We start from the raw sequence: 27,290 nt of genomic DNA on the forward strand, positions 1-27,290 counted from the left end.
AAACTTAGAAGTGCAAGATAAGCACAGGGACAGCTCAACTAAATACACAACTCAAGCACTGTACTTCAATTTCCTCAAGAGACAGGTTTGTCAACCTAAGATACACCATGAGGAGAGGGGCAAGAAAGTGGACAAAAAAGCTTCTGAACCTTTGAATATTTAATACATTTCTGCACAAATAAATAGTACAACAATCATTTCTCAACGTACAGTATAATTTCTCTGCAGGAATACAGACAACACAAAAACTTCCTTACTGGATCAATCTTGCGTGCCAACTCAAACAGAAGTGCTATCGCTTCCCCAGCTGCTATTCGCAAGGTCACACTATCACTGCACAGAAGGCCAGGTAACTTGGGCAGGTGACTGGAAAATATAGTTAAAATTGATTACTGTAACATTTCTGTCAGAACAACACTAAAAGATAAGGTTATGTTGAATGCAATGAAATTTGATTTTCTTAATATGATGCAATTGACTTGAGCCACAATGAACTAAGCAATAGGAGTAATAGGACATAAGCTGAGACTCACTATCCCCAAACAGGATGATGTTTTAACTTTAACTGTCTCAACTGTTTGAAGTAACAGCCAAAGTTGTGCATCTTCCCATATTTCTCTTTGGGGGAGTGGAGAATAAAGGCCATTCACCCTTAGCATTCTTCACATACTTGGTAATGGCCAGCTGTATTGCTGTATTTGGAGAGGTCTGGGAGTGGGCTTCTATCCACATAGTTTAAAAAGTAACAAGCTGTCTAGCTATTAGAGATAGCACAGATGACAGAAATGCAAAAAATAACAAACAAACTAAACAGTTCAGTGGCTGTACCATTAGTTGATTGGATCTCTTCCTAATGTCAAATATGCATAAGAAAATTCAGGTTCTGTCAAGCAGCAGATATTTTAATTACCTTTGGTTAACAAACCAAAGGAGGAAGCTGTGTGGGGTGAGGGGATAAACTTTCAATTACACTGAAGTTCCTTCCTCAGAATAATATACGAAAGGGTGATTCATTCCCTGAGGAATTCAAGGGATACACAAGACTTGTTGATTCATTTGTCTTTTTCAAAAACAGCGCTTCCAAATGTCACTACATGGTAGTTTGCCATGAAAACATTTACAGTTGTATTATTGAACAATTTACATACTATAAACGACTAATAAGATAAAACATGAATATGCAACCACAGGCAGCAGACCTATATCAGTGATTGTTCACACTTACTTTTCCAAGAGTTTTTGAATTTTGGAGGGTGGACAGATAGTAACCAGTAAGGACCAGGACAGGAGAGCATTGTAGTGAAGAACTTGAGTCTGAGAATTGTGGGAGGGAACTAATCCATCCCCCTTTATATATGAAGCACTGAAGACACTCTCCAAATAGGCCAGGCAAGATGCAAGGTCCTAAAATGAATACAAATATTATTATATGTGCATAAGGAATAGTAAGAAATAAACAAGGAGGCTCATGAAACACATTGGTAGTGTGATGTGTCCATTTCCTGATGTTAATGCACAAATTGTATACCATAAAGAGGACTTCTGGTTTAGGAAGGAGTATTTGCATTATAAAAGTTTCAGCTTTTAACTCCCCAAAGCTTATGTTTATAAACATGATTGCTCAATACTTTGCATATTTTGATCACCATCTAGTTCCAGAATCCACATTTAAGTGAAGATCAGCTGAAGTCACTGATAATTGTGAACAATCATAACAGTTGAATTTCACTGTTAGATATCTGTGAAGGTAGTAAAAATTCACAAATAGAACATTCAGTAATTAGGGATAACACAGTGTGGAGCTGGAGGAACACAGCAGGCCAGGCAGCATCAGAGGAGCAGGAAAGTTGACGTTTCCAGTCGGGACCCTTCTTCAGAAAAGGGCAGGGGGAAGGGAGCTGGCGTTCCTCTAGCTCCACGCTTAGTTGTCTCTGTGTCCAGCATCTGCAGTTCTTGCTATCACTTAATGATTAGGTGTAGTTTTGAACAAATCTTTATTACAGATTGACATATTCATGAATCACTTCTTGAGGTTACTACTAGCGACTTCTCTAAGCCACTAAAACAACCAAATAGTGATTCACTTCAACTATGATGCACTGATGCATCTCAATGGTGAAACCTAATTTCTAACTAAATCCTGAAATAGGATTATATGGTAATAATAGATAGAGGCAAATATCATTTACATGGTGGTTCAACAGCAGTTAAATGTCTCACGTCGCCTTTGTTAACTAATAATATTCTTCGGCATATAACTGGTTATTAAGGCATGTTCAACTAACCAGGACTGATGTGGGAAACATTTTTTGTGAATCAAACCAAAGCTTTAGACACAGCAGTCAGACTATCACATACAGTTTGCAAAACTAGAAGTAACCTGTTATTGGATTAGATCATATAGTGTCTTATACCAAAAAAAAGGACTCAAACAATTCTTTCCCAGGCAAGTCACCTGGCATGTACCTGCTAGCAGATGTTTTCATAAACTACTTTAAACAATTCAAGTAAAAACAAACTGTACATTTCTAATTAAGGTTATGAAATTACAAATTTTATCTAAAATTGTAAGTCAGTCAGCTCAGATAGCTGAACAGTTTGGTGGCAATGCAGAGTGGGCCAATAACGCAGGTTTAATTCACGCACCAGCTGAAGTTACTTTGAAGGTCCTGCGTTCTCAAGCTCACTTGAGGCACAGTGACCTGCAGGTTAAACACCATTAGTCATCTCTCTCTAATGAGACAGCAGCCTTAAAGATCCTTTGTGACTATGATGACTTTATCATTAAAATACAAGAGTATGATTCTGTTATTTCATTTATAGAGGGATCAACTTAACAGACCAGTGAAACAGGAAAAATAATAAACAGAACATAAGGAAATAGCACAGATGTTTAAAAAAATATATATTTTGTTTATCTTCAAAGTAGAAGGAACAAAGCACATAGCAGAAATAATGGGAAACCCAAGAGAAAATTAGTTTGGGGAACTTCAAGGAATATTAAGCAAGAGAAAGTATTGGGACTAAACGCTGACACATCTCAAGGACTCAATGGCTTACATCCTCGGGTCTTGGTGCACTGATTGTGAACTTTCAAACTGTCTTCACCTGCACTTTCCTGAATCTCCAGACTCAATATCAAGTTCAATAATTTTAGGGCCTAAACTCTCCCATGTCCCAGCACCCTACCCCACACACCAGGCCTTGTTTTCTCACAGCCAGCCATTACACACTACCTATTATTACTAACTAACAGTCCCCATTAACAGCTATTCACCCTCCTATCTAGATCGTTATCAACTCCTTTGTCTATCCAACTGCTCTTCTCTCTCTCATTTGGGTTCTATCCTTTATCCTATCGTTTACTCCCTAACCCATCTCCCTTCCTATTTCCTGGATATAAGCAGACGTTTTCCCAACTATAGATAGCAAGGTGTAGAGCTGGATGAACACAGCAGGACAAGCATCAGTTCTGAGGATGGATCACCAGACCCAAAACGTTAACCGATTTTTCTTCACAGATGTTGCCAGACCTGCTGAGCCTTTCCAGCAACTTGTTTTTGTTCCTGATTTACAGCATCTGCAGTTCTTTCAGTTTTACCTTTATTTTAGACTTCTGTTTTAATTTAAACTCAATTTCTTTCACCGACTATATACAATTTGCCCCAAGATTGCTCTACTTAATCTAGAAAGAATAAGCTAAAATGTTATGAAAATTTCTCTGATCCACAGTATATTTGGCAAAACTCTCGAGGCACAAATTTAACATCACGCAGTTTTATAATAACCACGATAAATTACATTCCACAAATGTCACTTCCTTTGTTGGATAGGACTATTTGAACTTGCCTCCACTATGGTCCATACATGGGAATGAATTTTTTTTTTTAAACAATCAGCTGAGCCTCAAACCTCAAAATGAGAAACACCATTCAGTAAAGAACAGTAAAGTACACTTAATGAATTATTCAATAAAATTGGTGGTACGATAAATCAAGTACCTCCTTGCTTAGGAAAACAGTTATCCAGTAATCCAGTAAATTAAGACTCACCTCTGCTTCATTAGCAGCAATGTAACAGCATGTTCCCAGAGCAGTGGCGGTCTAAACAAAGCAATAAACATTAAGTAACAAACAGCCAAATATGCTTCACATCTGAAAGGCGAGAGGGGTGAAGGTTTAGCTTATTAATCATTTTCACCTGTATCAAATTAGCAGACCTGCACTGGCACAGAGGTGCCCTGGAATCCTTACAATTACGGCAATGCAAAAGATGCATGTATGTGTAGCATAGTGAGCGTACAGTGCTTAAATTCTTGATAATTTTACTCCTTTGGACCAATTAAATCTTTCACAATGGTAATTTTAATTTTAATTTTAAAGCTCTGATTCTGAGCTATAAATATATTAATTCAACTAGCAGCATTGATCAAACTGATCCGTTTTTTTTGATATTTCAACAGTTTCATACCATAAATCGGAACAAGCCAGATTCCATATCAGCACCAAACAAGACTATTTCCAGCCATTTCAAAAACAGGTTGAGGGAACCTGTGCTACTGGAATGATAGTTAAATCCTTGAAACAACAATATTTGTACACTTTCCTTTTCACACATGTAATGACAACAATATGTTATCACATTTTTAAATACAAGAAGATGTAACTAGGGCGTAAAGGTGTCAAGTTGCATTAATTTGACAATCTAATGCCCATTGTTCAAAATCATTCAGTCCTCTGAACCATGTAGGATTTGTATTTTGTCAGCACAGATTGATACTGATATTTGTTCTACAAAACCCAATGGATTTTTTAAACTTTAATGTCTTCAGTTGCCTTATTATAAGCCACTCTTTATGCATGGGTCTGATAAGAGGAAACTTCAGGCAGTAACAGTACCCTCGTCAGGAACATAAATTTTGTAAATCAAATTTAAAGCATCAGACATTGCGGTGACATTTTGCATATTTACAGGTTTTGACAGATGCTGATGCAGATATGGTGACCTACAAACGAGGCAGTAAAATTTTATTCAGATTCACAGGATTATTGCATAGGTTTGAGGAGACAGGCGCAATGCTCAAACCAGCCAGAGTTCAATTAAATTCAGTTTGTGCTTTGTCCTATGATCCTTTGTTCTGTCACTTTCATTTGCTCTGTACCTGGCTGTTGATGACCATGGGATTAATCACAGAGAATACTAAATAAAAAGAGAAGCCCAGCATTCTATTGACAAAAAACAATGATAGGATATTCTGGAATTGCGACAATTGGTGCTGGAATCGGTCTCCTGAGAACCCCAAAGCAAAAACATGGAACAGTCAAGTTAAACAGAACATTTGACTCTGTCTAAACCCATTTACCAAAAATAGTCAGCTTCTCCAATTGTTGGCTGCAACCCTCAGTGGGGTTAAGCATTGAAAATTTTGGGGTTGCAAGCTCCAATGCAGCAATGAATGCTGTGTGGCCTTTAAATCATTAATCACGCATTTTCTTTTCGCAGAGCCTGGTGCCTAACTGCCTGATCTGTCGGCTTTAGTTCTGTCCTAAAATGTTACATTGGTGTTCTTTACAACCCTGTGGATTCAGTTGCTTTTAATCTTACTTACCTCAAAATTTCTTTTGTCCACACACTGAGGAATGGGGTCTTGGCAAACTCTCGGGTACCAAAATAGGACAATGGTAGGAAAAAGTCTGGAAGTGCTGTGCTGACTGTTGTTTTTGTCCCAAACTTCAGCAATGCCATCTACAAGGCACATTTCAGGAATGTGACAGAATACTGCCCAATTGCCCAAACAAGTGCAGTTTCGATGCTCAAGAAACTTGACACCATTTGGGACAAAGCAGCCCCTTTGATTGCCACCACATCAACAAATATACACTCCCTGCATCACCAATACTTAGTTGCAGCAGTACATACCATCTAGAAGATCACTACAGAAATTCACCAAAGCTCCTTGGACAACGGCTTCCAAACCCACAACTACTTCTATCTAGGACAAGGACAGCCGATATACAGGAACACTACCACTTGCAAGTTACCCTCTTAAGCCACTCAACATCCTGACTTGAAAATAAATCACTGTTCCTTCACTGTCGTGAAGGAACTCCATCCCTAACATTTGTTGGTCTACCTACACCAAAAGGAATTGCAGTGGTTCAAAAAGGCAGCTTGTCAGTACTTTCTGAAGGACAATAAGTGTTGGGCAATAAATAATGTTCGAGTCAAAGATGCCCACATCCCATCATTGAATTAAAAATACTTCAGCAACGAGAGGAAAAGTAACTTTGGATATAAGTCAACTGGGCGATGACAGGTCCTACACTAGGACTATCCAAACCTTCTGCACAAGGGGCCACATTTCAATCTCTCCCTCATTCAGGGCTGGTAAGCAAATTCAAAAAGATGAGGTTTGCTGCAACAGCGAATTTCAGGAATAAACAATCCCAAAGCAATAAACTTGTCAATAAATCAAGTTATGAACAAAATTTACCATTAAGAAGTGCCAAGCCACAGAGTTAAACTAAAATAAAAATTCTTTGCCTCTTCCGTTAAGAAGCAGAGCAAGAAACAGACTAGGCCCCAGGTCCTGATCACCAGAGGAGTCAGCGAGGAACTGAGGCCAAGCCAAAGAATTGGATTTAATGAACAATGACCTTGGTGGGGCACATTCTAAAGTGGCCTTAATAGATTTCAACTGAAGTGTTGCCTTTCACCCTGGGTTTTCCCTGTCCTGGGCCTTCCACCCACTCAACTCCACCACTGAATCCCTCCCGCTCCCTCGCAGAAAGTACTGACAAGCTGCCTTTTTGAACCACTGCAATTCTTTTTGGTGTAGGTAGACCAACAAATGTTAGGGATGGAGTTCCTTCACGACAGTGAAGGAACAGTGATTTATTTTCAAGTCAGGATGCTGAGTGGCTTAAGAGGGTAACTTGCAAGTGGTAGTGTTCCTGTATATCGGCTGTCCTTGTCCTAGATAGAAGTAGTTGTGGGTTTGGAAGCCGTTGTCTAAGGAGCTTTGGTGAATTTCTGTAGTGATCTTCTAGATGGTAATGTACTGCTGCAACTAAGTATTGGTGATGGAGGGAGTGTATATTTGTTGATGTGGTGGCAATCAAAGGGGCTGCTTTGTCCCAAATGGTGTCAAGTTTCTTGAGCATCGAAACTGCACTTGTTTGGGCAATTGGGCAGTATTCTGTCACATTCCTGAAATGTGCCTTGTAGATGGCGTTGCTGAAGTTTGGGACAAAAACAACAGTCAGCACAGCACTTCCAGACTTTTTCCCACCATTGTCCCATTTTGGTACCCCATCAGCTAGTCATCATTGCAGTCTCCCAGTCAAACCGACCCAGAAAGCCCCAGTCAGCCAGCAAACTATTCACCATCCACTCAGTTCCCCATCACTGACACACCTACCCAGCCCGTGATTATTCAAAGAGTCAGTGATGCACCTAAGAGAGAGCGAGAGCAAGGAGCAGCTTCTTACAAAGGCTGGGCAGGCCACAGAGGAGCAACCTGCTCTGGTCTATTAAGGAAAAGGCAGAGGTTGAAGACCAAATGCAGCACCATTTGCGCAAAGTACCACAACTATCTTGTGTCCCAGAATCCCTTTTCTAAAAGATACTTCATTATCATAGATTTAATATCAAATTTAATGTTTTTAAAAATAATCTCTAGGAATATTTTTGCAGTTCCACTAACAATGTTCTAATCTTACAAGGGTCTAAGGACAAAATATTGAAGTATCACTTGGAAAATACAGTACTTACACTGTGTCTGGCAGCCAAGCTAGCTGATTTGTCAGTAAAGATATTAGTTAGGGCAGACTTCAGGGTTTTGAAAACATCTTCTCCTTCTTTGCATGATCCCAGCTGAACACATAATAAGGATATGACAGTCGCAGCGATGGCTTGTTCTTCACCCTTCCCTTTAGAAAGGAAAGCGAAAATGAAACTAAAGTTCTTTTCGAACTTAAATCAGCCTCTAACCCTTGGATGCTTCAGTGACCAGTTACACCTTTTTTTGGCCTATCTTTCATTTCCATGTTTGTTCCATTATCACGCATGCATTATAGAGTATACAGCACAGAAACAGTCCATGCCAATGATAATCCCAAACGAAACCCACCCACATTTGGCCTGTATCCCTCCAAATACTTCTTATTCATGTACTTATCCAAATGTTGTAACTGTACCCACATCCAACACTTCCTCTGGAAATTCATTCTGCACACTAACCACTGTGCAAAAAGAAAAAAAATTGCCTCCCATGTCTTTTTAAAAATCTTTCTCCTCTCACCTTATAAATATGTCCCTAGTCTTGAAATTCCCCACGTTAGGGAAAAGATACCGTGATTCACCTTACTTGTACCCCTCATTCCTTTCGCACAGCTGTGTCTGCTAACACCCGCAACTGCAGACAGCTGCACACGTGCACTAATCCAGAAACATGCATGCACACTATTCCAGACCCAACATCTCATAACATAAGTTTATGTTTAAAACTACATGGAAACACCATTGTACAGAAGCACACGATTTTGAAATGGATTTCAGCAGCAGGGAGTAAGGTCAGGGATTACAGGAAGCAAGCGAGCAGCATCGCAGTCTCTTCAATGCACCTTTGTCCTATTAGTCATTTAATTCCATCACTATTCACCCATCCTATCACAGACCTCTCACTTTTGTTCTTTCCCTTACTCTACTGAAGAACAGTTCTTCATTATTTTCCAGTTCCATTGAAAAATAATCAAAATGCGACCTTCATTACTCTCTCCACAAATGTTACCTGACCTTAAGCTCATAAGACATAGGAGCAGAAGCAAGCCATTCAACCCATCAAGTCTGTTCCATCATTCTACAGGATCATGGCTGATCTGATAATCCTCTACTCCACTTTCCTGCCTTTTACACATAACACTGAATTTCATTACTGATTAATAATCAGTCTATCCCAGCTTTGAATATGCTTACCCTAGCACTGACAGCCCTCTGCAGTAATGAATTCCACAAACTGACTACCCTCAGAGAAGAAATTCCTCCTCATCTGTGTCTTAAATGAGCCCTTATTCCCTTTGGTCCTAGGGAAGGAGAAACAACCTTTCTGAATCTAACCTGTCAAATCCTACAAGAATCTCATGTTTCAGGAGCATAATGTCTCATTCTTCAATAGTCCAACAAGTACAGGCTCAGACCTACACAACCTCTGCTTGTAGTATTGTCCATCCATACCTGATATCAACCTAGTGAACATTCTCTGGACTACCTACCAGTATATCTTTCCTTAGACAAGGGACCCAAAATTGTTCACAGTATTTCAGCCATGGTTTAACTAGTTTTAGAAAAATCTCCCTCCTTTTATACTCCATTCCCTCTGAAGTAAAGGTCAGCATTCCACTTGCCTCCCCTATTACCTGCTGACCTTGGACTCATTTTAACATTTTAAGATTCCCAAACCCCTCTATTCTGTAGCATTGTGCAGTCTTTCTCCATTTAAATAATATTCAATATCCACTGCTGTTCCTGCCAAAGTGCCTAAATTCACATTTCCCAACATTATATTCCAACTGCCAGGTTTCTGCCCACTCTGAGCTAGAGTGATTGTCAGTTTCAATTTAAAATTTAATTGTAGTTCACCATATAAAATCTGAACTTTTCTGGTGAGGAAGAAGTTAGATTATGACTAGTACTGTATTGCATTCAAGATCAGATCTGCAAAATAAGGAACTACCAGCCATTTCTTCAAACTGGACATCTTTGAACCTCCTACTTCAGTTTACCAAGATACACGTACCTTTCTTTAAGCAACGTTCCAAGCAATCAGTGATAGTGACTTGCCGTTCCACCAAAAAATCTGCCAGAATCTTTGAAGAAAATGCTAACTTAAGGCTTTCAAGAGCATTTTGTCGTACTTTTGCACTAAAAAGTAGAAAATGGATTAATGCAACAAAAGGAAAGCCAAATAACTCTAGCTACTATAGCTAGAAAGCTCTGAAAGCCTAAATGCAAATACAATGCCTCACCTTTTATCCATTGTATTATCAATACATTCCCTCAATTTATTTTCCGCTTCCTCCTGGGCCATTTGTTCATTAATAGCTTCATTTCCTAAACAAAAAAGGAAAGAAAGAAAACAGCAATGTTTGCCAATTCCCTGGCATCTGCTTGGACAAGTAAAACCTTCAACATAAAAGAACATATTACAGAACCTTCCGTTCCAAGTTGATTTATCATCGTCCAGATATTTGACTCTTAAGAGCAGTGCAACATACAGTGGCAAAATTTGCTCTTGCAAAATAATCAGTGGTTAGAATGTGGAACTCATTAACAAAGAGTGACTAAGACCATTTCAACAGAAGATATTCCTTCCATCATAAGTATAGGATAGAAATGAGAACACTCACTCTTGATTACAATCTCCAATTCCATTTATGACCAATCAGATAACAGAACAGCTCATGCTCTGTGCAGCAAAGTCTGGACAACATTTAGGTTTGAGTTGATAAGTGGCAAGTTATGTGGCAACGGGCTGAAATGATTGGCCTTTCAACAACCACATTCGTCTTCCTTTGTGCTTGATATGACACTGACCAGTGGAAAATGTTTGCCCTAATTTCCATTGACTTCAATTTTGCTGGGGCTCTCTGATGCAGTCAAATGCAACCTTTTCATCTCACCTATGGAATCTGCCTTCTTTGTTCACATTTGAACAAATCCTGTGATGAGGTTTGAGCCAAGTGACCCTGGTGAAACCCAAACCAAACATCAGCGAGGTTATTGTTAAATAACCGCCATTTGATTAATAAGACTGTCAAAAATTCTTTCCATCACTTTGGTAATGATTAAAAAGCAGCTGGAGTGGTAATTGATCAAATAGATTGTGCCCTGTTTTCCTAGACAGGGCATATACCAGAAATTTAGCACACATGCATGGCTAGAGATGAGGCTAGCCCTAGAGCACTTCTAAAACATCATGCAAATTAATCACAATTACTGATTCACCACAACTTTCTAATCTCCTCAAATACACGCAATCGCAGTTAGCATTTCTAAAGAGAGGAGAGAACAGTATGACATTCATCCGCTCCTTAATTAAAAGTATAAAGGCAAGATATGGATCTGCATTTGACATTGAAAAATCCCAAGCCTCAATGTGGTGCACTTCTACATTCATAAATCTAAGAAACTTGCTTCAAGTTTAAGTTTTATATGAAGCCTTGAAACTTCAAACACCATAGATAACGGATTTCATCAGTACCTTCCTCAGGCACACTGGCTGTCTCACTGGCACTGCTGCAATGGCTCACCACTTCACTGGCGAGATCATCATCACTGGTCTGAGTGTCCCCTTTAATTCCATTCCGTCCTCCTGAAAATATACAGCAAAGTGATGCGTTCCTGTACGAAAAATACTGTTGTGTGACAGACTTGAATTTGTATCAGTGCAAGCACCAATTTGTGTGACTGTAAACATGCATTTGCAAACCACTGCATGTGAAAAGCTTTCAGAAAATTTGAAACACGTACTGAACTAAGTTTTCAGATTTTCAATAGTTCCATTCTACAATTCTAGAAGACCCAATGTGACAAAAATCACTTACTTCTGAATAACAACTTTTAATTAGTGTACTCTCTATTTTAGATTTATTTCCAGTGTAGGAAAGAATTTTTGCCAGATGACAAGATTAAAACAACGAGGATGCTGGAAAAGTATACCTAAAGCAGGATTTGGGCGGAGGGGTGGAGCAAGCGTGCACTCACACAAGAGTAAGAGCATGAATAAGAGAACACAGGGGAGGGGCGATGAAGTAGGCGAGACCCAGTAGAGTTAATTCCAAATAAAAGTTGGTGAGCAAGTAATATCAAGTTGTAATGAAACAGAGGTGTAAAAGATGTGTCTATATTGTATTATTATTAGACGAATCATGTACAATTGCCACAGTACTTAAATACATGTTAAATTATTACATTTAATTATTACAGTTGCACAGCTCCGTGACGACCTATGCCTGACTATAGGAAGTTAATGATTGTGAGAAACAGAAAAAGCTTACAATGCTACACAGATTAGTATTAGGTCAGATATTTGCGAAATTTTTAGAAGCCAGCAAAGCATGTCTAAAAGAAATGGAAAAATAGCATAAAAACACCAGCAAGAAACATTAAAAAACAGTAAAAGCTTCCAGAAGTATAAAACAATAGAAGTTGACCCCAAAATTTTGGGTTTGCTAGGTCAGAGACTGTAATGGCACCTAGAGTCAGAGAAGTAGAGCACAGAAATAGACCCTTCCATCTTAATCGCCCATGCTGATCAAATATCCTAAATTAATCTAGACCTATTTCCCAGCATTTGACCCATATCCCTCTAAACCCCTCCTATTCATGTACCCACCCAGATGCCTTCTAAATGTAATTGTACCAGCCTCCACCACTTCCTCTGGCAGCTCATTCCGTACATGTACCACCCTCCGTGAAAAAAAGTTAACCTTTAGATCCCTTTTAAATCTTTTCCCTCTTACCTTAAACCTATGCCCTCTAATTTTGGATTCCACTACCCTGGGAAAAAGACCTTGGCTACTGAATTGAATTGAACTGAATCATTCATCATCATGTGTGTTCAATGTAAAAATACAATGAAAAGTGTGTACCTTTACTGTACATATATGGCACCATTCACATTAACTTAGAACAAGATAAGAATTAACTTAAGAGACTCCAAGTTTCCTTTCTACTGCCGCAGTCCCACTCTGGGCATTCCAGCCCATGCCAGGCTGCCTCACCGGACTGCTCTCACCGCCACCACCTCACCGGCTCGCTCTCACTGGCCCACTCTTGATCCATCATTGACGGCCCAGCCCACACCAGATCTGCCATCACTGCAGGACACAACCCACACGTTCAGCTCTCGCCATGTGATTCCCCATGATAACCTGGCTCCTTCCCACCTCCTTAGATAGGTAATTAAAAGTGGTGTTTGGGGGGTGGCTAGAATTACTACTGAGGGAGGGAGAAGGAGGAAGGGAGACAAAAAAGGATGGGCATAGAAAGAAAGAGCAAGAGAACTGGCGAGCAGAGTGAAGATCCGAATGGAGCGACTTATCCTGGCGCCATCTTGCCGGAAGTGCAACCCTATCCATGCCCCTCATGATTTTATAAACTTCTATAAGGTCGCCCCTCAGCTTCTGACACTCCAGGAAAAACAGCCCCAGTCTCTTCCTATAGCTCAAACCCTCCAATATCAGCAACATTCTTGTAAATCTTTTCTGCGCCCTATCAACCTGTGGGGCAACTCTTTTAATGGATCACTTTTGAGTCAAGTACAATTCGCCGACATGCTCCAGGGCAAGACTTTGGCTGGTTATTGTCTGATCTGCAGGAACAAGTTACAATTTTGCTGCCTCCCCCTTCATCCCTACCACTACGAGAAAAAAGTACAAAGAAAACTAAATGGAACTAAAGGCGATAAGTCTCCGTGAAGAGACAATAGATATATTGGTGGTTATCTTCACAAATTCCCCACATTCTGCAACGGTTCTGGTAGATTTGAAAACAAAAAACACATCTTTACGTAATATCAGCTTCATAAAAAGTATAAGCATGCATGGGGACAGCAGTTTTATGAAAGCAGACCTGTGTGAGAAAGGCAGATAGTGGGAGATAAAACCTGGTAGCAGAGAGCACCTTCAACCTGTTTCTATCAGTCAGAGTGGGTATGATGTCAAAGATAAAAAGGCAGATGATTTGTGGGTACTTCTTCGGTTCATCTTTCAACTAACTAAGTGGTTTAAATCAGATATTATAACCGCTGAGGAAGAATAAAGGTAAGAAATTCACTTAAAATATTTAAATTGAAATTAAGTAGAATACAGATGGTTCTGCACATTGTTGCAGCAGCAGTATGTGGGAGCTAGTAGCACCAGTGTAATCCATGGTGACCACATCTGCGGCAAGTGTTTGCTGCTTGAGAAAATTTGGCTTAGAAGTGGAGTCCAGGCTATGGGTACTGCAACACATCAGAAAGGGAGAGGGGTGCCTGGACACAGTTTCAGGAGACAGTCACACCCCTTAAATTAACTACACCAAATCCACATAGAAAGATTTATGTTGATCTTGCAAGGAATGTGGTACAGATTCACTGAAATGTTATCCATGCCAAGGGTAAATTTGAGAGATTTCAACATAGAATATACTATGGAATAGTAGTGTGAATTAAAGCATGATTTGATGAAGATTTCAAAGATTTTGAAAGAAATTGGGTAGTTCAAGAAAAACACTTTTTTTGTTGGTGGGACAAAGAAAGAGAACATAAATTTACAATTAAAACGAGGTCACTCAGCAAAGAAAACAGGAAATAATCTCACAAAATGCACACACCCTCTATCCTACAAAAGGCAGGTTTTATTAACAGTTCTTAAACCTAGATACTTAGATTTTTTTTGACAAAGGGTGCTAAGGGCATATAGTGCCAAGGCAGTCAAATGGAGTTAAGACCACCCATAACCTCAGTGAATACAGACCAGGCTCAAATGGATGAATGACTTATACTTGTTCCATGATCTTATAATAAGTGGCTGAAAGCCATAATATATCAGCGGTAGCATCCCTACCCCTAGACTAAGAGATCTGGTTCAAGTTCCACCTGCTCCAGAGTTGTGTAAGACACTGCTGAACAGGTTGATTCGGAAAAAACAAGTTATAACATCTAAACATGCATATTCAACAGGCAGCATAGATCTAAACACTTTTGCCAACATCAGCAAAGATGAGTCATTTCACAAGATTAAGAACTTATTCTCAGGTTTTCTCTAATTGATAAAAATGAGTGAAAATAGTCATGTTTTAATCATAAAGGTATTGAAATAGGGTGACTTTAATTGCTGACCACTGAAAAGAGGTTCCTTCAATAGTCAATCAGTGCAAAACCAGAGTTAGCTTAATAATTATTTATGTGGTATCTCTGTTATATATTGATGTTGTAAAGTTCCTAAGGATAAAACAGGCAGCTGGAAACATCTATGTAATAATGGATAGGCTGACCGTCAACAAGTGTGACTTGTTGCTGTAACAATAGAATAAATTGCTAGAATGGAAGTGTGGGGCTGTTCACCAAAATGTAAAAGAATTTACTAAAGTAGCAGAATCTAAAGACAGCAACCACCACTAAGATATAATCATTCAGATATTGAAAAAAATGTGCAAATTCACTGATGAATTAGTCATTTTATTCTCGCCTGGACTGGTTAGAATTTTTGGTGGATTAGAACTAACTTCAAATTCAAAATAAAGACTGAAAATAAATTCTACTTTCTTATATCAATGCTTTCTTTCTTCTCAAACATTAACTAGGGGAAGAAGAGGTTTTCCCCTTCTTTGGCTTAGCACAGGCTCTAGTGGGGGATTAGAGGGGATTAGGTCCTTCATAACACGTAGGGAACACATTACATGCGTATGTCTAAATTCTAAAATTCAGTGAACATTATGTTAACATAATCTGCATAAGCTTTCCAGACTATTTCCTTACCAAACCAAGGTTTGTAGTAGTGATCAAAAGAAAAATAACTATTCCAGGACTGTACTGACTGAACACAACATGCTAAGAATTAACAAACAACCTTGTACTGAAATAAGACCAAATCATTCCGTCCAGACTAAAGATCAGCATCACTGAGACTTCCTAGAATGGCAAAACAAATATGTTGCTGGTGAGAACTAAAGATAATTCAGATCACCTAACAATGCAAACATTTTCAACAAACCAACTGTCCATCTCTCATACCTTTATCTTCAGCACATCAAGTACCTTCTCTACATAATCTCAAATATGTAAAGTAATTTCTTAAATACAGTCTGTAGTACATGCAACATCCTGCCAGCTACAAGATAAAGGGCAGAGAGGTTAGTATGGCATCAATTATTTATTTATTTTACAGCAGATGTGTGGACTTTACTAACCATTCTACATCATATCCTCTGTTTTGTTCTGCAAAAACAAAATTCCATCTGATTTTGATGTGCTACAATTTAGCTCAAACTCAGCATCTCCAAACAGCAGCAATTCTTGAGCTGATAACACTGTTTTATTAGTGGTATAACAAAGTGCCATTTTTGATAAACTCTTGCATATACAACTGAATGGAATTGTATACTCCAACCTTTCAGTTTTATCCTGTTCCATCACAACAAAACCTGGGTATTTGGTAACTTCAGTATCTTCATGGTTGTGGCAACAAATACAGCCTTCAGTTCATAAGTGTAGTTTTCAATTTGAAAATTACATGTTTGGTGATGGAGAAAGGCAAACAACAAACAGCAAGGTGTTCACTTGTTCAGCTTGTGTTCAATTCCTTTAAGTAGTCTATTAGATAATGGAATGTAACTAACATGCTCAAAGTACCACCCTAGAAAAATGCAGACATATTTAACAACATCACACATTTTCAAACCATACATAGCATCAGAACCTTTGTTACTATGAATCACATTACAGTACTGCTACACTGTATGTATACTGTTAGTAATACGGATCAGTTAGGTCATTTGGCTGGACTGCTGATTTGTAAAGTGATGCCAGTGTGGTTCCAATACCCACACTGCATGAGGTTACCCTGAATGTTCTTCCTTCTCAACCTCTCCCCTCGCCCAAGCTGTGGTGACCCTTAGGTTAAATCAGTAATAATCGTATCTCTCTCTAATGAGAGCAGTGCTATGTTCTTCTGGGGATATGGCAACTTTACTTACTTTACATTGTAGCAGCAAAACACAAACTGTATTTTCCAACGTCTACGTCTAATGTATTATCGAAATACTCAATACGTAGAAAAGTTGCAAGTGGAGACCATTTTTAGATAAAAGTGCCCTTCCAATATCAACTTTAAGCTCTGTGCAGGTACAAAATAAACCAAATATTTAAAGCAAAGAAGCAAAGTGAATTTGGAAAGTCTTGCTAAATTTGATACCGAGAAGGAAATTACACAAACCATAATAGAACATGGCACAGCAAGCAAAACGCCTTTCAAGTAAAAGTACAATCATTCCAAATGAGATCAGACACTACTGATCGCAGTCTGGCGAAAGTTTAAACTGACTACATCTTTATACATTTATAAACAAGCAGGAAAGAAAAAAAAACTAAGTTTCCACTCTCTTCTCTCCCAGACAAAAAATTTCAACATACAAATAATTACAAGATGTTGCAAAATGCAGGACTCAAACTTCATATAAAAATTGAAACTGCACTCTTCATTTTGTATTTAAGTCTGTCGATCAGAATGTTATCATACAGCTTAGAAACAGGTAAAATGAACTAATAAAGAGAAACGCAAGTTTGCACAAGACAGAGAATAATCCATGATATCATTATAGATAGGATCATGATAAGATAAGTTTGGAAGAATATCTTACAAGTTCTAAGCCAAGTTGGTGGACATGTTTTCTGGAATAATCAATAGTGGACTGGAAAGTAAATGTGTAGACTTTTTCTTATGACAGGGCGGGACTCATTCAAAGGCCCTCAGCATCATGAAGTACCTGGTATGAAAAACAGGGCTGGAATGAGGTAAGTGGGAGCTGTGCTCTTGCTCAACCATCTTACATTCTCTTCCCCAACATCCTAATCCCACAATACACGACCTACCAATCCTGTTGGCAACCACTGTATACAAAGGGACATTTATCGTGATACTCTCAGGAATTCTGGCTGATTTTGCCCTTTTCTAGCCCCAATTACGGAGCTCAACTACAGACGGAATTGAGATCAATTAACATAAAGTAGGAACTGAACCTGGAATTCAACTGGCTTAGTCTTAGTATTACATTCAATTGTATATTTTCATATTAGATTACTGGGGATGTATGCGAGGCTTTGTATTTTAATGTTTGCTGTGAGGCCAAGAGAACAGGAAAGCCAATTCTTCAAACCCACATAATGGTGAAAAAAAGCAATAGTGGCCATGCATCATGCAGGTTACAGACATATGATGACTATGTACCTTTCTGTTGAGCTACTTTGGCTGAAACTTTCAGCTGTAGTAGTTCATGTCTTAAAGAACCTGTTAAAAATAAAGTTGGAAAACCACTTTAAAAAGGTCAAGTATAGTAACTCTTCCCCTAGCTATCAAAATGTTCACTATTATCAATATTTAATGTAATAATGTCACTTAAATACCATTGCCAAATGTTAATGGATTTAAAAACAAATTTTCTGTACAATTTTTTTTAAAGCAGCTACATTACAAGTCATGCAAACAGAAAAATAAAAGTTTTGGCCAATTTTAGCCATGTCAACTTATTAGTTACTTGTTACCCTTCGACGCTCATCAATTAAACATTACCACTGACATCAGGTGCCCCTCATTCTTGAATCTCAATACTAACCCCTCTGGAATGGGGAATTTAGAAAAGATCATTTGAGGTTATAACTTTTACACACCACTGCTGCCATCATACACATTATACATAAAGCATAGAGCAATTACAGGCATTTATATGTCAACAGCATCATATTTCTCACAAATTGTTACATAAATGAGATAAAGTCCTGCCAAACACCTGGTGTGTTTTTTTTTAAAAAAATGACATTCAGCACAAAATGTAGCCTTACAGCCAAGGTCATTTCCATTAATTTACATTGTGTTATAGTTCAGCAGTAAGACTCCAGGAACAAACAAAATGTTCACAAAAACAAAAAAAAACAGAAGGAGTCCTTTGAGCCTTGCAGCAATCGGAATCGAAGGATACAGGGTAAACCATTCAGGACTGATTAGGGATAGTCAACATTGCTTTGTGTGTGGAAAATCATGTCTCACTAATCTGACTGAGTTTTTTGAAGTAATGAAAAGAGTTGATGAGGGCAGAGTGGTGGACATGATCTATATGGACTTGAGTAAGGCATTCGACAAGGGTCCTCATGGTAGACTGGTTAGCAACGTTAGATCACATGGAATACAGGGAGAACTAACTATTTGGATACAGAACTGGCTTGAAGTCAGAAGACAGAGGGTGGTGGTGGAGGGTTGCTTTTCAGACTGGAAGGCCAGTGACCAATAGTGTGCCACAAAGATCGGTGCCAGGTCCACTGTTTTTCATCATTTACATAAATGATTTGGATGTGAACATAGGAGGTATGGTTATTAAGTTTGCAGATGACACCAAATGTCACCTCAGAGTACAATGGGATCTTGACCAAATGGGACAATGGGCCAAGGAGTGGCAGATGGAGTTTAGTTTGGGTAAAAGTGAGTTGCTGCATTTTGGAAAGGCAAATCAGGGCAGGACTCATACACTTAATGGTAAGGTCCTGGGGAGTGTCGCTGAACAAAAAGACCTTGGAGTGCAGGTTCATAGTTCCTTGAAAGTGGAGTCGCAGGTAGAGGGTAGTGAAGGCGGCGTTTGGTATGCTTGCCTTTACTGGTCAGTGGCCCGAGTATAGAAGTTGGAAGGTCATGTTGTGGCTGTACAGGATATTGTTCAGGCCACTTTTGGAATATTGTGCGCAATTCTGGTATCCCTGCTATAGGAAGGATGTTGTGAAACTTGAAAGGGTTGAGAAAAGACTCAAGGATATTGCTAGGGTTGGAGGGCTTGAGCTATAGGGAAAGGCTGAATAGGCTGGGGCTATTTTCCCTGGAACGTCAGAGGCTGAGGGGTAACCTTATAGAAGTTTATTAAAATCATGAAGGGCATGGATACGATAAATAGACAAGGTCTTCTCTCCGGGGTGGGGGAGTCCAAAACTAGAGGACATAGGTTTAAGGCGAGAGGGGAAAGATTTAAAAGGGGCCTAAGGGGCAAACTTTTCATGCTGAGGTGGTGCATGTATGGAATGAGCTGGGAACTGGAAGTCGCTGGTATAATTACAACACTTAAAAGGCATCTGGATGGGTATATGAATAGGAAGATGTTAGAGGGATATGGGCCAAATGCTGGCAAATGGGACTATATTTATCTAGAATATCTGGTTGACATGGACAAGTTGAACCAAAAGGTCTGTTTCCATGCTGTACAGCTCTATGACTCGATAACTGCTGAGTTTCTCCAGGAATTCCTGTTTCTTTTTCAGATCTCCAGCATCCGCAGTTCTTTATTTTATCATTGAGACTTTCTCTCTTTTGCTGCATGCTCTTCCAGCCTCCAGCAAATTAACTTTGCCTGTGAATTTTCAGGGTTTCGAAACTGATGTGGAGATGGGCTCTGAGAAATAATGTAAATCACAAGGATTTTGCTTCCAGGCAAAACGTGCTGATGAACTCTCCTTGTGAGCCCAAATCTCCTTCAACTTGAAACTAAATGCACAGTTTATAATAACTCAACATTTGAAACAATTCTCTGGAACTTGAGATTTCACAGTCTATCCACTGTTAACACACAGGTTGCAGCCATTCCTTCAAGGAGTAAATATCTTTCAGTTTCTTCTAAGTGAAACAATTCGGGTCCCCTTTAAATCATGAACAATCAACCTATCCAGACTGGCTGTCAGGCAGTCTTCAGAAGAGGATACAAGAACCCCTTCATTTTATCTGAAATTAAAGGCAGTCCCAAAACATCATAATCTTATAAATCTTAAACCTTCAACATCAGCAAGCTTTTAGGAAGGCAAACAGCATGTTAGCTTTGGTTACAGAGGATTTAAAAATTAATAAAGAGGTCTTACTACAGTAATACATGGCATTGCCAAGGACACACCTGGAATATTGTGCATTATTGATTTCCTTACACAAGGAAGGTCGTGTGTGTTCTGGAGGGACTGCAACAAAAGCTCACTAGGCTGGTCCCTGGAATGAGGACAAATTGCATGGAGTAGATACAAGTTTAGAAGAATTTGAGATGTTAATGGAAACATTAAATTCTTAACTGAATTGACAGAATAGATGCTAACAAACGGATGGGTAATCTAGAACACAGGACTGCAGTCCCAGAATAAGGGGTTAGCCATTTGGGACTAAGAAGTGGAGAAATTTCATCACTCAAAGGATTGAGAATCTCCAGATTCTCTTCTCCAGAAAATTGTGGATTCTTGTGGAGGAGTATATTTAAGACAGAGAATGATAGGTTTTTAGGTACTAAGGAAATTAAGAGATATAGGAAAGTGGAGTTGAAGTAGAAGTTCAGGCATGATTCTTCAGATATTGAAGCAATCCAAATGCAATGAGATTTGCACAATATCCAGGCTTGGGCAGACAAGTGACAAGTAATATTCGTATCACACAAATGCCAGGCAAACGCTATCTCCAAGAAATAGGCAATCGAACTACCATCACTTGGCTTTCAATGGTGTTACCATCACTCAATCACTCATTACTAACATCCTAGGAGTTTCCACTAACCAGGATCTCAACTGGACCTACAACACAAATATAGTGGCTACATTACCAGGTCAGAGGCTAAGAATACGACAAGTAACTCATCGCCTGACTCCCCATAGCCTATCCACCATCTACAAGGTACAAATCAGAATGTGATGGAATATTCCCCACTTGCACGGACAAGTACAGCTAATACAACCAAGTAACTTGAAACCATCCTGTACAAAGCAACATATTTGACTGATACCACATCCAGCATCCATTCTCTCCACCACCAAAGCTCAGTAGCAGCAGTGTGCACTATCCACAAGATGCACCGCATAAATTCAAAGATCCTTAAACAGCACCTTCCATCTCGAAGGACAAGCAGATACATGAGAACACCATCATCTGCAAGTTCCCCTCCTAGCCACTCACCATCCTGACTTGGAAATATAATTGCTGTTCCTTCAGTGTCACTGAGTCAAAATCCTGGAATCCTTCTTAACGGCATTGTGAGTCTACCTACAGCACATGAACTGCAGCAGAACATGGAGGCTGCTCACCACCACCTTCTCAAGGGCAATTAGGATGGGCAATAGAAATGTTGACCAGCCAACAATGCCTACATCCCTAATAATTGAATAAAGAAAGCAAACTTGTTCAATACCCAAGCAGATTTGAAGGGACAGATTGCTCACTCCTATTTCTAATGTTCCCTCAGTCTATTCAACCAAATGCTTAATTCCCTCAATTAGGTTACTTGTAGCCTTCTACAGGGGACTACAAGGTTAGTTTATGCAATCCACTCCGATCCCATTTCAAGGTTTGAAAAAAATGGACATAACCCCACAGTGACAGAATTGAGGGACCAGGGCATGGGGATGGAGCTGTGAGGCAGATGTTTAACCTTCAGTTTTCTTTTTAAGAATCTATCTTTTCCCAAGCTCTTTTGGAATAGCAATACTGCCTCAGAATGGTCAGTTATGCCACACACACCATTATAAATTGACCATTTAAAGGGGCGCTGCAGCCTTAACCCTTGGGCAGAGGTGCCTCAAAGCTCGTAATCACAAAATTTCATCGGATGCAGTTTGGGAACCCCTGGGCTAGGACATCTTGGCAGCAATGCTGATGATGTGTGCTCCAGAACTAGCTATGTCTCTCTCTTAACTGTTTTAATACAACTACAACACTGGCATCAACCCAATATGGATGAATGCCCAAGTACATTCTGTCCATAAAAATGCAAGACAGATCCAACAAGGTCACCCTTTAAGCCTACAGCCATCAACAAGCGATGAACGAGCCATCATCGTACCATCAAATGGCATATGCTCACAAATACTGTATGAAGTAAAGTTGTTCGTTGATTGTTGCAGTGTTCCGTTCCATTTGTAATTCTTCAGATTAACGTAGTAGTCAGTGCTTGCGTGCAATACCTGGTCAACATCCGTGCCTGATAGATGTGTGGCGCAAATGCCCCTTCACCTCACAGTACCAAGCCATAATCATCATCAAAATGAATACCTACCAAATGATTCCCCTTGGACAGTCAATGACATAGTACACACTGCTACTACTGACAATCTACAAGATGCACTGCAAAAATTTACAGATCCTTAAACAGTACCTTCCACTCCCACAAACACTTCCCTCTCAAAGGACAAGCAGATACGAGGTCAATTTCAACATCCTGAGGTTGTCACTGCCCAGCAATTCAACTGCACCAGCCACAAAAATGCACAGGCCAAGAACAGGTCAAAGGCTGGATGCCCTAATGTAAAGAACACTCAATCAGGGCCATTTTATTTGCCAATCCATCCAATAATCTAAACTTTCAATCCATGCACAAACAGCTTGAATCAACCTGTTCAGACATGTTGAGAAGGTTTCTTAAGAGGAGTCATAGTGGACTTGAAACGTTAATTGTTTCTCTCTCCAAAGATGCTGCCAGACTTGAGTTTCTCCAGCGTTCTCTGGGCTTGTTTCAGACATGTTGAGAGATATTTCCAGCACAAGCAAGACTTGAACACATTTTTTGGTCCAGAGGCAGGGACACTACCACACGCAACAAGAGCCGTCTGCATCACCAATGCACCATGACTGTAACCTATACTAAAAAAAGGCCTAATCCATAATTTTCATCACTTCGAAAGTCAAGACAGATACACAGAAATACTGTTATTTCTAAGTGATGCACTATCTCGGTGTAGCTACGCTCCACAATTCCTACGCTATTGCTGGATCAAAGATACAAAACTCCCTACCAAACAGCACTGAGAGAATACCTTCACCACACAAAACTGCTGCAGCTCATGCAACATACCTGCAAGCACCTTTTCAAGGCCAATTAATTCAAAATAATTCCCATCCCCCAATGTAGATCAATATCAACATTTGCTGTCATTTCCCTCTAGGTTTGATACAGAGAGTTTGTTGTAGAATCTGCAACTTCATTAAAATGTCCTATAATTCAGTCAGTCTACATCCCATAGGATTTCACAAGTTCAAATATATCATCCTAAAGTCCCCTGAAATGAAAGCATATCTTCTTATAACTCAGTTATCATAACCAAGGTAATAATTTAATTGCCTTCATCATCAATACGTGGGTGTCCTTCTCAGTACATTACAGATAACCAGAATTACACATTGAACTGACCAATAGCATTGAGACACTGCTCTACCATGTGATCACCACTGAGGGTTTTTGCTTTCCAATTTATTTGTACTTGCCAAAAATCAGGTACTTTATCTACATCTTCTGTTTATTGCTCTCACCCATTGTGCTGATAGCTTCAGTGATCGACCTTTGCAATATTAAATCCAAATTCCTTTCCAATGTCATGCCCATAATACAAAATGACACTCCAGTGCAGCACTGAGGAAATGCTGCGCTGTTAGAGGCACCATCATTTGATACGACATTAAACGGAGATCCCATATACGAAAGGACCCACAGCAAAAATGGAAAAACAATAGATTTTTTCAAGAGATAGTAGGAACTGCAGATGCTGGAGAATCTGAGATAACAAGGTGTAGAGCTGGATGAACACAGCAGGCCAAGCAGCATCATAGGAGCAGGAAGGCTGACGTTTCGGGCCTAGACCCTTCATCAGAAATTGTCTTGACCAATGCGTACCTCTGAAACACCACCTGAAAAATGATTCTCTGGTTATTTATTTGATTGCCATTTATAGATCCACACTGCATTTAAACCAATGCCATGTTTCCCTAAAAGCAAATTTGTTCTTATGACCATTAGAATGGCAACCTTTCAAGTTAAAAGAAGTCTTTATTTTAATGATGTTACATTGCTTACATTATGTTTAGGACCTGATTTTCCCAGCTCACTAATACAAAATTGATCAGCTTGCCACAAACCAGCCGTTGGCCCCAGTCATCTCTAATCATAACCCCAGCATTTACCAGTACTACAGTTTGTACTTATACTATGACGGTCTATAATGCTTAATTTTTTAAACTTTGTTTCTCTCGTTCACTACTTTGTACCAAAGTTTTTGTAACTAGGTACCCTGTACCTAAGATGTCACTGTGTGGGGCAACATTGTACACTTTTCATTGTGCCCCTGTACTTCCGTATTTGCGTATACGTGGCAATAAAATCTAAATTTACTGTAAGTACAGAACAAACTCTGGTCCCAAGCCCCACCTTCCCGGTATATCTCAAACCTTGACCTCAGTTCTCACCTATCTTAGAGTATACTGAACGTCATCTCTCGCTCCCAGTTCAGCACATTCCGACGAACAGTTTCGGCCCGAAACGTTGACTTTCCTGCTCCTTGGATGTTGTCTAACTTTGCTGTGCTTTTCCAGCTCCACGTTTATCGACATTCAGAATTCCCTCTGGCTCTCACCTCATGCCCAGTCCATAGCCACACAGCGAGCCCTGACCCCCAGCTTTCACTCTCAGCAAACAATTGAACAAGACTTGGGGGTGGGGTCTCATCCCCAATAAACATCAACACTACCACGTCCCCAAAACCTGGTCCTCGTCCCCCGTATACTGAACCCCTTTCTTGATCCCAACCTCGCCTGGTTAACACACCTCCTGACCCCCAACCTTCAGCCCTGGTTCGTAGTGAATTCAATCCCTACCCCAGCCCCCAAGTACCGAGTGAACCCTGAGCACGACTCACACCTTTTTTATGGCCTGTCCGGCCTCGGGATTTCGGCATCCCCGCTGCTCAACGCTTGGCGCTTGCACTCGACCGGGACGATCCTCTCGCTGGCGGGCCCTGTATCAGCCAACCGAAGGCAGTCGCCTCTGGGATCTGGTATTGGGTTTCACCCGATCGAGAACTGTTAAAGACGATCGGCCACACTGGTTACACTGCTTAATATTGCGGATTTTCTGGGTACGATGACAGGACAACCACGCGCAAACCTCCACCATCTTTCCTCTCACTCCCACACTGTGCTGTAGCTGCCGGCTGACGCCGTAGGGTCTGATGGGAGTTGTAGTTCGCGCCGGCGCTGCGCTCCTGTTTACATCGGCAGCTGCTGGGCCGGCGGAGACTACATCTCCCGGCGTGCATCGCCCTGGTGGCGCAGGCGCAGACTCACAATCCTGGCTGACGCTCGCTGATCCTAGGTCACGTGACCTCCCGCGCGTGGCGTGGGTGGGATCAGGTCACGTGGGGCAGACCCCCGCGGGATTCCAAATTTGGATACTTCTCTGTGTAGTATTTCCTATCTGATGACTAACTTTTATATCTATCTCTTTGCTCTCCTGTTTAACACTTTTTCTTGGCATCACTCTGATCCTGTCTGGAAACAGGCAAATTAAAGCAAAATATTGTGGACGCTGGATTAAACACAGATAATGCTGGAGAAGTACAGCAGTATTTCTGGACCGAAATATACAGAACCGAAGAAGAGATAACAAGGTGTAGAGCTGGATGAACACAGCTGGCCAGGCAGCATCAGAAGAACAGGAAAGCTGACGTTTCTGAAGAAGGGTCCAGACTCGAAACGTCAGCTTTCCTGCTCCTCTGATGCTGCTTGGCCTGTTGTGTTCATCCAGCTCTACACCTACACCTTGTTATCTCAGATTCTCCAGCATCGGCAGTTCCTACTATCTTAGGACCGAAGAAGTGTTTTGTTGGGCTCGTAACGTTAAGTCTGTGTTCCTGTCTACAGGTGCAGCCAGACCTGCTGAGTTTATAGAGTCGAAGAGATGTACAGCACAGAAACGGACTCTTCGGTTCAACTCGTCCATGCCGACAAGATTTCCTAAATTAATTAGTCCCATTTGCCAGCATTTAGCCAGTATCCCTCTAAACCCTTCCTATTCATATACCCATCCAAATGCCTTTTAAATTTTGCAATTGTACCAGCCTGTACCATCTCCTCTGGCAGCTCATTCCATACATGCACCACTCTCTGCATGAAGAAGTTGCCCCTTAGGTCCCTTTTAAATCTTTCCCCTTAAACCTATGCCCTCTAGTCTTGGACTCTCATACCCTGAGGAAAAGGCCTTGACTATTGACCCTATTCATGCCCGTCGTGAATGTATAACCTTCTATAAGGTCACATCTCAGCCTCCAAAGCTCCAAGGAAAATAGCACCAGCCTATTCAGCATCTCCGTTTGGCTCAAATCCTCCAGCCCTCCAACGTCCTTGATGTTGAATGAATTCATCCAAGATGTTTGTGTATTTGCAGATGCATTATATTTTGTTTAGAAAAAAACCCTGCCTGACTCCAGGTTAAAACACAGACAGATCTTAAACAAGGCCTCACACATAAAATGCATTGTCTGTCCTGAGTTGTCACCTCTTGAACAAACTGATAGAACCCTTAATTATCTCAGGGCAATGACTTGAAGAAATTCTGGGATTTGTATTTTAATCAATAGAAACCTGCATCTCCTTTCTAACTGATTAACGAATCAACAGGAGGCGGTCAGCAAGCCATTTTTAGGGTTGTTAACTTTCTGCTTATAAATTCTGTGTTGGCCTACCTCCTCTTCTGCACTACACCTG

The 27,290-nt window shown here is 40.2% G+C and overlaps 1 protein-coding gene across 2 annotated transcripts in view; it reads right to left on the bottom strand.

Annotated features, from left to right (window-relative positions):
- Window positions 1–25,733, bottom strand: part of ifrd2 (interferon-related developmental regulator 2) — a 37,034-nt gene extending 11,301 nt beyond the window's left edge. Inside the window, exons 1-9 of one of the 2 annotated variants that reach the window (XM_020528265.2) lie at window positions 25,447–25,720; window positions 17,991–18,050; window positions 11,261–11,371; window positions 10,026–10,110; window positions 9,797–9,921; window positions 7,774–7,931; window positions 4,053–4,103; window positions 1,226–1,404; window positions 258–366 (exon numbers count right to left, since the gene is read on the bottom strand). In XM_020528265.2, coding sequence (XP_020383854.1) covers window positions 258–366; window positions 1,226–1,404; window positions 4,053–4,103; window positions 7,774–7,931; window positions 9,797–9,921; window positions 10,026–10,110; window positions 11,261–11,371; window positions 17,991–18,050; window positions 25,447–25,483 — 915 coding nt within the window. In that variant the 5' untranslated portion in view covers window positions 25,484–25,720. Of the gene's footprint in view, window positions 1–257; window positions 367–1,225; window positions 1,405–4,052; window positions 4,104–7,773; window positions 7,932–9,796; window positions 9,922–10,025; window positions 10,111–11,260; window positions 11,372–17,990; window positions 18,051–25,446 lie in introns of both variants that reach the window. The other variant, XM_020528266.2, reaches the window with a different exon arrangement.
- Between the last annotated feature and the right edge of the window lie 1,557 nt (window positions 25,734–27,290).

This window comes from Rhincodon typus, chromosome 16, assembly GCF_021869965.1.
Source record: "Rhincodon typus isolate 14 chromosome 16, sRhiTyp1.1, whole genome shotgun sequence".
Classification (NCBI taxonomy): domain Eukaryota; kingdom Metazoa; phylum Chordata; class Chondrichthyes; order Orectolobiformes; family Rhincodontidae; genus Rhincodon; species Rhincodon typus.